Genomic DNA, 14031 nt, shown 5'->3' with positions numbered 1-14031 from the left:
CCGTTAAAAAAGATGAGACTCGCTTCATTTTATTCAAAGTAAGATAAGCTTAGGTGTAACTCTTTTGACTTGGTCATCCCAGACCATGCTCTCATCAAAAACAACACAAGATATTTCAATTTCTTTTTTGACTCTATAAAAATCCCAGAGAAGAATCCAATCGTTGCTCCAAGGGGGGGGGGGGGGGTTTTCAGGGGTCTTAAATACCGTCATACCGACAAAATTTTGGGTCAAATACCGTAATACCGTCAGTGAAGGAGGCCTAATACCGATACCGATGCTATATTTATGTTTTTTTTCGAAAATAATGAATTTTCAGTTATCAAGTCTATTGTGTAGTAAAAAATTAGAAACTGTACAAACAAGTCTTGTACTTTACGCGGCCCCCAGTCAACCCTCAATTCAGGGTATTCACGCACAAATTTTTGCCAATTCACGTATTCACGTGCGAAAAAAACCATTTTCACGTTCACGCACAATTTTGCTTTTACATCTTTGGTTAAACAATTCTAACCTTATTGGGCTAAATTTAACCTTTTTATGGTCTCTTTTAAACAGATTGACCTATTCTTATACCAAATATTTTTGCCAATATATAAAGTTTTTTGCTAGTTTTGTGACCTTATTCTCGATATTGTCGACTTTTTTAGGCCTCGTTTACAGCTATTTGAGCTTTCATAAAACAATATTTTAGGTCTGCCGTGCCAAAGTTACTTGCTTGTTACGGGAGGAAAATGCAAAATTAAGCCTTTCCCCAATACTTTCTTCCTCGCAGACCCGTAAGATGCCTTTTATATTGAGAATTAATTTAAAATCAAGGTTTGGGCCAATCATGGTCTGATAAGCCGTAGACCGTAGCCGTTTTCGACAATTTTCGCTCTCCTTTGTTATTGAAAAACGGCCTTAATACGCTATTGTTAGCCAAGTATGCCTTGTTTGGTCACACAATTTTTGATTTGATTTAACACCGACCATTTGTTGGCAAAAAAAAAAATATGGTACGGCGAGCGACGTACCTGTCGTACCCGGTGCGGCGTTCCAAGAGTTTTGGAGCTAAGCACGGATTTTTCACATTCATCCTCCGGATCCTGAGGATATCCTCACCTTTTTTTGTATTTTCTCAAAATATGAACCTTAGGATCCTTAGGGTCCTCAGGCTTTTGCGAGGATATCCTGAGGATCCTCACTTTTTTTTCTTTTTTTCTCAAAACATGAACCTTAGGATCCTTAGGGTCCTCAGGCTTTTTCGAGGATATCCTGAGGATCCTCACTTTTTTTCTTTTTTTCTCAAAATATGAACCTTAGGATCCTTAGGGTCCTCAGGATTTTGCGAGGATAACCTGAGGATCCTCACTTTTTTTTCTTTTCTTTTTTTCTTTTTAATTTTTTTGAGGATCTTGAGGATATCCTTGGGAAAGCCTGAGGATCCTAAGGATCCTAAGATTCACTTTCTTTAATGAAAAATAATTGACGTAAAATAAATATTTGAGGATCCTGAGGATATCCTCGCAATATCCTGGGGACCCTGAAGATCCTAAGGTTCATATTTTGAGAAGAAGAGATAAAAAATGAGGATCCTGAGTTAGCTAAGGAAATTAAAATATTGATGTTTTATCAAGCCGTATGCAAGGCAAAACAGAGGATCCTGAGGATATCCTCTAAAAGGCTGAGGATGCTCAGGATCATAAGGATATAAGTGAAAAATCCGTGCCTGAGTGGAGTTTCGCCCAAGAAAAAATTTAAAATTTAGAATGCCTAGATTGCCTGAAAACGCATCATGTACATCATGATGTGAATTATTATTTCAGTGCCGTAGCAACTGGAGGGGGGCAAGGGGGACTATGCCCCCCCCCCAATAATTTTTTCAAAAATGGTTATTTTGCAAAATGAAAAGTTTTTCTTTTTTAATTTGTCATAATTGTATTTATGTGCATGTTTTGAGTATATTTTTAAGCAGTCTAGGTTGACCCTCGCGGTGTCACTAAACTTCAGCCACCCAATATGAAAATGCTTCCTACGTCACTGTTATTTAATCGTTCGATGATGCACAAGATGTTTTTAGAACTGCCTACTTTTAGTAATTATTGAAGGATTAAATACCGCCTTTACTGTCTCTAAGTTACTGCAGTATCAGTGCATTGTATTGTAGTAGCAATATAAGTGAATACGGAGAGACGACCATATCATTTAGTGCTGACGGAGAAAATTTTATCTTGACTCGTTCGTTGGATGCAGTATTTGCATCACGAAAGTTGTCATCAAAAAAATGCGCCCGCAGAAAAATACCGAAAATATTTGCTTGTTGATAGATATCGTAGAGTTTTGCTTATTTTGAATAACCTCACCATGACAATAAGTCAATAGGACATCCAAGATTGTGCGAGCGAAGCGAGCAAGAAAATTGTACTGGTTAAAATAGTGGAATAGACTTATCTTTTTTGAAAATTTTTCTGCATGAAACTCATGAAGAAACTCAAAGGTAAATAGTTTTATACCGAAATACCGTTTTTTATTGATAAAAATATCGAAATACCGACAAAAAAACAGGCAATTTACCGATACCGGTAGAAAATGAAATACCGTAATCCCGTCGTTTTTTTCTGGTAATACCGATTTACCGGGGGTAAAAAGGCCCAATACCGTCATACCGTAAAAGTGAAACCCCCCCCCCTCCAATCATTAGTTCACCTCCCCCGGTTCCTATTTTCTGATCAATGGGCCCTAAAATTATGTTATGATCTACAAATCAAAACAAAACTATTATGTAGTAAGAAATTAAAATACTTCTCATTAAATAGCTTATTTATGGTCATACCACAAGAGAATAAACGAATCTATTGACTCATTGTCGAGGCAATCTTTTGTTGCAAATTTTATTGAATTGGTAGTAAAATTGCTACATAAACAAATTTATACATACATATAAAAGGATGTGAAACTAATTAAAAAACTCTGTGCTTGTAGTAAAAATCTGATAAGATAAAATACTATTAATTCTCCAATATATATGGCACAGTGTAATATCAAAGTTGACTTATGGCCACACATGTTGGAAGGGTTTAAAGAGAAAATGGTTCTTTTTATACTGATATTTTTATGTTCACTTTTACAAGCAAATTGCTACAATATCAATGACGGTGAGTCTAATTCTTTTATATACAACCCTGTCTCAGTGTTACGGAGCAGTTGAGTCGTGGTGGCTCGAACAATAAAACTGGGGAGGCAATTATAGAAGATTTTGATTTTTTGGCGCTAATAATAGTAGATTTCTTTGTAAAAGTTACGCGAACGAACCGACCACGAAAATATTTGGGTACTTTCTCTCTTTGGTCGTAAACTGCCAATTTTAATGTGTAAGAAAACAAACCGCGACTAAATTTAGCATGAAAATCTCTGCTGCCTGAGAAACCTTACAGAAAAATGAAAAATGGTAACCCGAAGGTTCCAGATAAATTTTCCAGTTAAAATTTTCCCGACCTTCAGAGCTTTAGCGTGTCGAAGAAAGTTTCTACATCGAGTACCAGATAACCACACTACTGATACGGAGGGCCGTTTGACCAGAAGTATGGTGGAAAAACGCTTAAACCAGAGGAATGTAAAGAGATGGAAAAACAGTTTCTTGAAAACAATCAAAAAGCGGCTCGCCTTATACTAGGTCCCTTGCCCTTAAGGGAGTTTATGTCGATTTAATAGGTTTCTTTTGTTGTCGCTTTAAGAAATATACATAATTAGCATGTCGTGGCAAAATTCTTTTGTTTCAAGCTTGATTATGCGTAAAATTTTAGGGCATATATTTTGGGTACATCTTTCCTATACGAAAAGGTACTTATATCTTCTTGCTCAGAATTTCCTAGCGATTCTACTGATATAACTGCATCATGACCGCACTATTATATGGAAAGCTAGAGCTCGAGAAAATTATAACTTCATCTTTATTTTACGCGATTTCTGACAGAAATCAATTTAATATCATTGCGTTAAGAAATCTCTTTTGCTATATTTTGGTAAAAAAATTGCTCCTTTATTCATAAAAGTTGAACTAGTAATCGGCGAAAAAGGAAACCAAATTAATTTTTATCGTCAAATCATCGTCTGATGGCGAGCCAGTGAACTGTTATCAGATAGAATAATGTCTCACTTTGGCTACTTCATCATCTATTCAGATTCCCTTTGTTACAAGTGATTATTGGTCGTAAAAACAGTTTCTCAAAATCTGATGCGTGGATAGAAATCTCTGTATAAGGGTATGTTTGCACGGTATTTTTTCTCAGTTACGAAATTTTTAGTTTTGGAAAACGATTGATACTTACAAATCTATTTTAGCTTATAATCTGGAATTTTAGGAGCTGAAATTTAGTGATTCCATTGATTTTAACTCCTAAAATTAAAAAATCAAATTTGGTCTTTACGGAAAGAATAACTAATTTAGGTGAAAACTTGACACCCAAATTCCTTTTCTTAGAAGTGCGTTTTCAAATAGTTTTCAACACTTGTGAATCTATAAAATGAGCTGATTTCAAATATGTAATTCTTATTTGCATCGAGGGGACCGAAATGCCTGAAATTTCCAGTTGAAAGTAATCAAATTATGTGCATAAATTTTTAAGAATTCAAAAGAATCCAATCAAGCATGAGAAAATATGCAATTAAAATACGATAAGAACAAAGAAATGACATTATCATTGCACACGTGTAATTGAATTCCCATTGCAACTAAGGGACCCCTTACAGACACCCTTTATTTTAAGTAAAAAAGCATGAATTTATTCTATTTGATAATAATTCTATGGGCAAGTCTTTTCTGGACTTTCATTTAATGACCCAATCAACTTTTTTACAATAGAATTTTCAATAGAAGTGATCGTTGAACTTTGAGTAATCAGAAAAGCTGTTTTTCCATCTCTTTACATTCCTCTGCTCTAACAGCCTTTGTTATCCTCGAATAAAAATTTTCGTGACGCCTTTTGCGTCTCCACAGCATATAGAAGTTCTTTAGTAAAAAAGAAGAAAAGCTATCGATTTGCTCCCTTACTTTTCTCTCATAAAATCCCGGTTTCTTCATTTGCGTCCCCCACCTTGGTCAAACCTAATGGTTTAAGCAAAAATATTCGTTACTTTGACTATAATGAAACAGAACCTTTTGATATTTTAAATTATGTAGTATCGGAATCAACGCATGAAACTTCAAGTATTGCAAAGAAAATGAAATAGCCGTAATTACGGCTGCAAACTCCGGTAATTTTCATTGGTCAGCCTTTCTTAATATATCTAACATAAAATTTAGTATAATTGAGTATATCCTAGTAAGTGCGAGCGCAAACGCAAAACAAATCGGGAAATCAAACTGGAAAGATCAAGAAATCGAACCCAACTTTCGCGATTGATCGGATTTACACACAATTACAAATGAAAAATACTAATTTTAAGAAACTCCTTAACCGGAGTTTAAAAAACCGTTTCTTTAATCTTCATGTACGGTATCTACGTTCATGTTTTTCATAAACGAAGATATTTTTTGGAATAATTTGATCGCGCATTGTATTGGACAAGTGAACTTTATATGAAATTCCTTTGTTTTTTTAGGCATTCGTCTATCTCGAGGACTTCAAATAGATGAAATCTCGCTTTTAGCACCAGCGTGGTATGTCTCTTTAGACATTCGACCTTACGGAAATATCCCTTATTGGTCAAATGTTATTCACTTTACGGCTGACGGTACAAATATCAACACCCATGGCAGCCGTGTTCCTGCAATATTCTTCAAAGGAAAAAGCCGGAAACTTCATATTTGTAATCCGGTGAATAGTGACAGAAATTATTGCTTTAATTCTGAGCCTCTGATTTTGAACCAGTATACAAAAGTTGAAATTAAACAACATCAATTGAGTGATGGGAAATTCAGACTTGAAATCAAAATTGGTGGAGAAAGTGTCCATTCAGTGATTAATGATAAAGCCAGATTTTTTGGTAATGTTAAAGTTTATCGATCAGATCCATGGTATCCGACAGCTAATGCATTGATCAAGAATTTGGTTTATGGTAATCTCCCCTATGGTGAGTAATCATTTCTGGTGTCTACGCGCTCTCCTTATTTTATACTCTTGTGGCGTTGTTAGCAGATCAATAGCTTCTAATTAACTCAGCAATATAGGTTCTAGGTATTTTTTATAATCGAGTCAGCTATTTTCTTTCTATTATCTTTCTACTTATCCAGAAAGAGATTATCTACACATGTTTTGTACCTTGATGCTTACTCAAGGTACTGCACCTGATCTCAGACTTCGGTCTTCAGCTTATCACTTCCTTTTGTGTCTTGTGCATTCCTTTTGTTTTTTTACTTTTTCTATTTCTTTCTTCCTTAATGTATATTGGGTTTTTATTACAGATTGTCATGGTTAGTCGCTAGTTTGTATCTTCTTCAGTGTATATAACTTCACTATGTTTCAATTTCTTCTCAACAGAATTCAAGCTCGCTGGTAAAAAGCAGATCAATACGATTCCAAGATACCACGAAGTTTACCAAGTCTCCTTCGACATCAAACCTGAAGCCCAAGCAACTATACCCAACAATTGGCGAAGTATTATTCGTTTTTCTATCAAAGGTAACAAAAAGGTGTACGGATCCCGTGTTCCAGCTATCTTTTTCCACATAGGTGATCATCGACTTCATATCTGCTCAGCTGTAAGCAACAACCAGAATTATTGTGTTAATACTCCGCAATCTTTACCAACAAACCGGTTCACAACAATCAAAATTATACAAAACTATAATGAAGATGGAGCTCTTATTTATCGAGTTTTTGTAGATGGCGTACAACTGGTAGAGGTGGTAAACACACACCCTCGACGATTCAAAGATGTGAAAGTACATTTAACAGACCCTTATTTTAAATCTGCAAATGCAACTATTAAGAATCTAATCATCAAATCTGATTTAGGAGGTAAGACTTTGATTATATAAGATTTTTAGATCTTTCCCAAATTATTTACACCGTGGACTCGATGCTCCACTGAAATCTGATTGTAAGAGATGTATTGGCAAGTAAAACAAATTAATTCCTGTATTTTATCACTTTTATGATGTAAACAAATTAACTGACTGAATAAAGGTAGCACTTGAAACGTCTATAAGCAATTTGTTCCACTAAACTTTGAAGTGTTTAAGAAATAAATAGTTTGGATAAATCAATCCTGTCTAATTTTTAAAGTCTGTGACCAGTTTGAACGTCGATATCTGCTAATTTGAGAGGAAAAGTAGGATTTTGACCATTTCATGCAAACAACTTTGTCCGCTAATTTAAAGGTCCGCTGATTGAGTGTCCGTCTTTTAGAAACTACTTTATGAGGATTTGACTAGGAAATGGCCGGCGAAAATATAAATGTCCGCTAATCAGAGGTGTCTGCCTTTTAGAGTGTCCGTTAATTGAAGGTTTTACTGTAACACATGTGTCATTGCTCAAAAAAACCGACAGAAAAGTAGCAGAAACAGTCTCAATTTTTTGCTTCAATGCGGGAAATATCGAATTAAGAAAGGGCACAATTTTGATTTTATAGATACCATCATCACGCCAAAGAAAGATTACGAGATGACTCACATACCATTCATTGGTCTACAATGGTACCTCTCCTTTGACATAAAACCAACAGGAACCGCCAGCAGCTTAAGCAACATTCTACACATAACCAAAGGTGGTGATGAAAGCCGAATAGGCGATAGAGTGCCAAGTGTATCATTCCTACCAGGGAATAGCATTCAAATCTGCAATTCTGTTGGATACATTAAAAGTCAATGTTTTGAATCAGCCATAAATTTGACACTCAATGATTATGTAAATGTGCGGATCCGTCAAACTTTGGATGTAAAAAACAACAGCTATAAAATCTACGTTGAATTGAATAACAGCGTTATATATAACGTTTGGAATGATGCAGCTAGAGAATTTACGAATATGTTTTTGTACGTATCAGATCCATGGAAGCCCGCTGCAAAAGCTGAGATAAAGAATCTGGTCTTTCAAAATCTTCCTTTCGGTACGTCATTTTGATCTTGGACATTATATGACACCCCTGTTTCACAGACCCGTTAGGACTCCCACCCACTGGAAAGAATAAGTATTCCATTGGGATTTTGATGAAAAAGTTTTTTATACCAACTCTGAGAAAAAGCTCCAACTCCACTAATGCTTTGAGACAGGGGTATTGTACATTGAGTTTCAAGCCCGAAGGGCTAGATGCGAGACTTTAATCCTTCTCAGGCAAGATAAATTGAAGCCATCTATTTCCCATCCAAAACGCGCATAGAATGCCCCGTAATCATGACGAAGGATTGTATCTAGCGGTTCCTTTGTTATGGAGGACTAAATTTTTTGAAATCTAATGATAGATTATAGTTTCAATCCAGCGTTTGTGTAAAAACTACGCGTGGGCGTTCTGGATGGGAAATAAGTGGTTTCATTTCCCATCCAGGAGTCTCGCCTCTAGCCCTTCGGGCATGAAACTCAATGGTGTTGTTGTATGTATGATATTGAAATATCATATTTCTTAAGTATTATAATTCTAGTTCTAGCCGTTGAGGTGACAATTCCTAAGACGAGGGTTACTATTTCATCTATTGAAATTTCAAAGTTATCAGCAATAAATGTTATCACTTCTAACTGAGTGAGGAATTCGTACGGTTGACAGCGTGCTCAGCATGAAGTACACGTGAGCCAAAAGGTTGCGTTTTTTTCTATAATCCATCTATATATTTGACTTGAGATAAACATGCTGCGGGTTTACAATAGAACCTACATCATCATCTTATCATGCTGCGGGTTTACCACTGATATGTTCTAATAGAAACCTTTCTCTAAATAGAACCTTCAAAACAAGATCTTATCAGTCGTTTTCTCTGATTAAAATAGTTTATTTGATTAAATATGATAGTCCTTTTTTCATTAAACTGATAGTGATATTCGCAATATTGCTAACAACGAGTCAAACACCCGGCGCCCAAGGAGTAACTCACCGCCTTAGCAATTCGACGAATCAGAATAAAAAAGTCATAAGTCCGTTTTTTGGAAAATTGAGTTGTGACCATACCAATGCTTTACGCCCCATTTTCTATCGATTTTTTTTATTTAAATCCATCAAAAACCAACCTAAAGTGGCCTAATTTAAGCTTTTAGAAAAATAAGAAACTTTATTTTCAGGGTAAAAAAGCCTTAAGTCACATCAGTTTAGAGCAAAAAAGCCAGCGTGGTAACAATTTTGGACTTAAGCATTTTTATTTTGATGCGACCACTTACTTGAAAAAGGCAGCGTCGAAGATGTTCTAAAGGACAAGGAAAAATACTCTCCCTTCGCTTTATCGAAAGCATTTAATACTTTTGCTTGACAGATAAGAACTTTTTATTATTGACTCTCTGGTAAGACAAAACGCTGCAAAAGTATCTCACAAGAGCAGCCAACGGCTAGAAATTCCAAATTATCTGTTCTGAATGGTAACTTTCTTTGGAAAAATGTATCTGTTTTTTTCTTGTCAGACTCCTGGATAAATGTATCTATTCTTGAAAAAATTTAGGTTCCTGGTCTAGACTTGGGACATCTAAAGTTTGCTGGAAAAGTATGCAGATTTTTCCAAATTTATCTCTTCTGGATTATCGGAACAGATGTTTTATATTCCTTCCTAGAATTTTTAGAAGTGCTTGGAATATAGCTGGCTCCTGGATTTTACTCCGAAATACCCTCTCCTTCAAAAAAAGAGCAGATATTTTGAAAAATTCCTCTGCTGGCTGCTCCTGATCTCAATTAGTTGAAGGGTTAGTGGCTTTTTAAAATTCAGTCTCTGACCACAAATTTTCCTTACAGGATATACTTATGACAAATGCAACGAAGAGTTATCCAGTGATATTGACTGCAGTCAATACCAATCTTTATCTGGGTTTCGTTCAGTGGAAGGTGTTTGTAACAATCTTCAACACCCAACATGGGGAGCAGCTCATACTAAGCTCAGACGGGTAGTTGGTAAGTACTTTAAATCTTTAGTGTGTGGGGGGGGACTCCTCTAAGTGCTCTATTGATTAAGCTATCTAAACGTTTATTTACAAAACAATTTGACGTCAAAAGATGGAGGCATTGTTGGCTTTGTCGAATTTGAAACCATTTTACCTATGGCAATTGAATGAAATTTGAATGGCCATCCACGTGTGTCACCGGCTTTGTTGGTCATCGTTTGTTGGTCATCCATATGTTTTACACCTGGGGTCTTACAGTCCACGTGAATACACGCTTTTTTTTAAGAAACTAGTTTTACCAAGCAGCCGCAATGTTTCTTAAAAACTCGGCCTTTTGAGCCTGAAATGTTTCTTTTACATGTTTCTAAACTTTTTGACATAATAAACCTATTTTTCATGCAATAAGAAAAGAAAAGAAAACAATTATTTTGATTGGACGGTTCTTGAAAAAAAAAAAGAATTAAAAAATGCTATTTTCTCATTCTGAGCCTCAGCATGTTTCTTAGATATTTCTTAGTTTTTAGGCATTCTAAGCCTCATGTTTCTTAAAAGTATGTTTCTTAAAAAAAAAAACATGTAGTTAGATTAAGTAGGCCTTGATGGTTCCTCAGTTCCTCTAAGGTTTTCTAAAAATGTGTCCCTTGTATTCCCCTTGTATTGCACCTGAGTTTCCTCATTTCAGATCCCGAGTATGCATCAGACGGCAAGTTTGACACGCCACGTGGTTTCCCTAACACGAACCCAGTCCTTCCACCACCAAACGCAGTTACGCAACAACTGTTTGACGTTGAAAACCAAAACAGTGGAAGTATTAAGAAAATTACAACTTTGTTCATGACTTTTGGGCAGTTTCTGGATCATGATTTTACAGAGACACCTCATCAGTATTGCAAACAAAAGTAAGCATCATTAAAATACACAAAAATCTCTTTCATCGTGAATATTACGAGTGTGGACAGGTAGACCTTCATCATGGGGGGCTATGGCGGGTATGTGCCGCTCGACCTTTGGTGATGGAACCCTTGGAAGGACTAAAACTGATAAAAGAAAAACCCGAATTTTCATAAATTATGTTACCCTTATTGGTACATTTTGGACTTTTTTGCTTGGAATTTTGGCTTTTGAGGGTCAAGAAATGTGATTTTAGCTGATTTTACAACCGTTAAGGGGATTGGAATTAAATTTTGTGATTTTAAGACCCTTAGTGGGATTTTGAAGATGACAAAAAGGCACCCTTAAGGGCGGCACATATCCGTACCCTCCTTTTGCCTAAGGACCTTCATACCCTAGTAATCTACTCTTCTCTAAAAACCTTGCATTACCTCTGCCTATGTTACTGCTAGTCAACACTTAATTCTAGAGTGTATTATACGAGGGGAACCTCGACAAAAGTCTTTTTATTTGTTTCAATTCATCTTTTCGCATATATAATTCTTATGACATAAACTGTGTAATATGAAAAATTTCGTACTCAGAACGAGAAAATGTGGAATTATGCGACTGCCTGGTAAATCGAAAAGTAGTAAAAGTACACATATACTGATAAAGTCTGATTTTTTTTCTCTCAGATGCGATGTAAGCAACTCATGGCAATATCCATGTTTCCCATTGCTGTTCGACACCACAACCAATAGCTGTTCAGCCAATGGTCGATCAACAGCTGTATGTAGCAACAGAGCTTATCTATCACCAAGACAACAAATGAATGCACTCTCTGCTTTCGTTGATGGATCACAGATCTATGATAATCGGAAGGCTCATTTTGAATTGTTGAGGGACAGTACAGGTAATTAATAACTATCCACTTGTCCAAGTCTTCACTTTTAAATAGCAGATTTGAGGGAAGGGCACAAAACACAACACACAAAACACGCTTTTTATAAGATTTTATACAAAAAAAAAAGATGAGGGGTCTTAAATTTAGTGAACACATATGATATGACATTATAGATGTTAAAGATTATTTTTGAAAAAGACTAATTTGGTTTTATGATTTAGCAATCCCATGTTTGCATACACGCTTTTCTTTTTATAAGAATAGTGTACTTTGGCTGAGGGTGAGCATTATTCTTATTGTTCTATTGTTCTAAACAATAGGCCTATTTTCTTAACTTTGAAATCTCACCCTGATATTCTTATAGAAGTTATTCTTATAAAAAAAAGAAGCGTGCATTCGCGTGTTTTTATTCGTGTATCCCCGAGCAAACCCTTTCCGGGGCTATCGAAAATGGAAAGTCAGTATCTCAATCTGAAAGTGAAATTTATGTTTCATTTTTCATTTTTTACAGACGGTTTAATGAAGATCACAAAATCTGATGGTTTATTACCTGTTGAGTTTGCTCAAGGTGAGAATGGATGCTTCACAGTTGGAGGTTGTTCGTTAGCCGGTGATTTTAGAGTCGATGAAAACATTGCTCTTCACACCATGCATACATTATGGATTCGGAACCACAACAATATTGCTCGCCAGTTGAAATCACTAAACCCAACATGGAGCCATGATAAGCTTTTCAATAATGCTCGAAAAATCAATAGTGCTTTATGGCAACACATCACTTATAATGAATATCTTCCAGTCCTGGCAAGCATACCAGCTTACCAAGGTTATAAAACTGACGTGGATCCATCAATCACCAATGTCTTTGCATCAGCTGCTTTCAGATATGGTCATTCGCTAGTACCAAATCAATTTGAGCAGTTGAATGTTGGTTTCAATAGGGAGAATGATCCAGTTCCTTTACAGGATGCTTTCTTCAATCGTCAATTGATCAATGACCGAGGAATTGAGCAAACCATGAGAGGATTGGTTGGCAATATGTCAAACAACGTCGATGACAAGTTCTCCCAAGCTATTGCCAGAAAGCTGTTCCTTCCTATTGGAGCTGTTGGTTATTTAGATTTGACTGCATTGAATATTCAACGTGGTCGAGACCATGGATTACCAGGATATAATACTTACAGGAAATACTGTGGCCTGCCAGTCGCTGAAAATTGGGCGGATATCGATTCTATCATGGTACCAGGCGCTGCTGCCAAGTTTGAAAAAGTCTACAATCATCCTGATGATATAGATATTTTTGCTGGAGGAATATCTGAGAAGCACGTCACAAACTTGGAGATCGGTCCAACGTTTAATTGCTTGATTGGCCAACAATTCAAAGCAACTAGAGATGGTGATCGCTTTTATTATGAGAACCCTGGTGTCTTCACAGCACAACAGCTAATAGCAATCAAAAATGTTACATTGTCTACAATCCTCTGTTTGAATCTGAATTCGCCAGGAAAACCAGCAGGTCTAGTATCAATTCAGCCAGATGCATTCCACACACCAGATGCCAATCAGAACACCAGAAAAACATGCAGCGGAAATGCCATCCCCAAACTTGATCTTACAGCTTGGTCAGAAGAGCAAGTTGTAGTACCAATACAACCAATACCTGTTAAAGACCAAGAATCTAACCAAGATAACCATATTGGTAATGTCTTCACAGAAAATCATGATAACGATGTTGGTGGATCAATCAATTCGCATGAATCCGAAGCTTTGTCATCCATCAATGACGCGTTAACAAATCTTCAGGACGTTCTCATTAAAATGAAACAACAATTCCACAATGATGACCTGCTGAACAACCTTGATGAGGACATTGTTGAAGAGACCCTTCATCAATCCAAGAAGAATATTCACCAAAGATTAAAGGATTACATTCACTCAAAGAAGAACGTTGAAAGTGACATTGAAGGTGAAAGTGTTCATGTCAAGGACGATAACCAGTAGAACTCCTTTATATAGTCACACTCATATAGTCACGAGGATAATAATACTCTACAGTGCACGCACTAGTATTTGGCTTCTACCTTAAGTGGATTAATTTTCGCGTGGACAAAATTTCGCGAATGGAAGATTGAAAATTTTCGCGTGGACTAAATTTCGCGATTTGGCCTGTTTTTTACCTAATTTCTTTCATTTTCCTAGGGGTTTTGGCAAAAATTGCAATTCTAAAAATTTCGCGTGGACAAAATTTCGCGAAAATGG

At 36.2% G+C, this 14031-nt stretch overlaps 1 protein-coding gene across 1 annotated transcript; it reads left to right on the top strand.

Annotated features, from left to right (window-relative positions):
* Window positions 1-2928: 2928 nt before the first annotated feature.
* Window positions 2929-13893, top strand: LOC136813919 (peroxidasin-like). The gene is made up of 8 exons (XM_067070434.1): window positions 2929-3137; window positions 5584-6054; window positions 6462-6941; window positions 7555-8031; window positions 9850-10005; window positions 10678-10894; window positions 11564-11781; window positions 12284-13893. Exons 1-8 carry the CDS (start codon window positions 3008-3010, stop codon window positions 13771-13773), a joined length of 3639 nt encoding a protein of 1212 aa, XP_066926535.1. The 5' UTR covers window positions 2929-3007; the 3' UTR covers window positions 13774-13893.
* Window positions 13894-14031: the final 138 nt, after the last annotated feature.

This window comes from Clytia hemisphaerica, unplaced genomic scaffold (genome assembly GCF_902728285.1).
Source record: "Clytia hemisphaerica strain Z4C2 unplaced genomic scaffold, Clytia hemisphaerica genome assembly, whole genome shotgun sequence".
Lineage (NCBI taxonomy): Eukaryota > Metazoa > Cnidaria > Hydrozoa > Leptothecata > Clytiidae > Clytia > Clytia hemisphaerica.
Note: the sequence above shows the minus strand (reverse complement) of the source record. Positions and strands in the feature narration are given on the sequence as shown.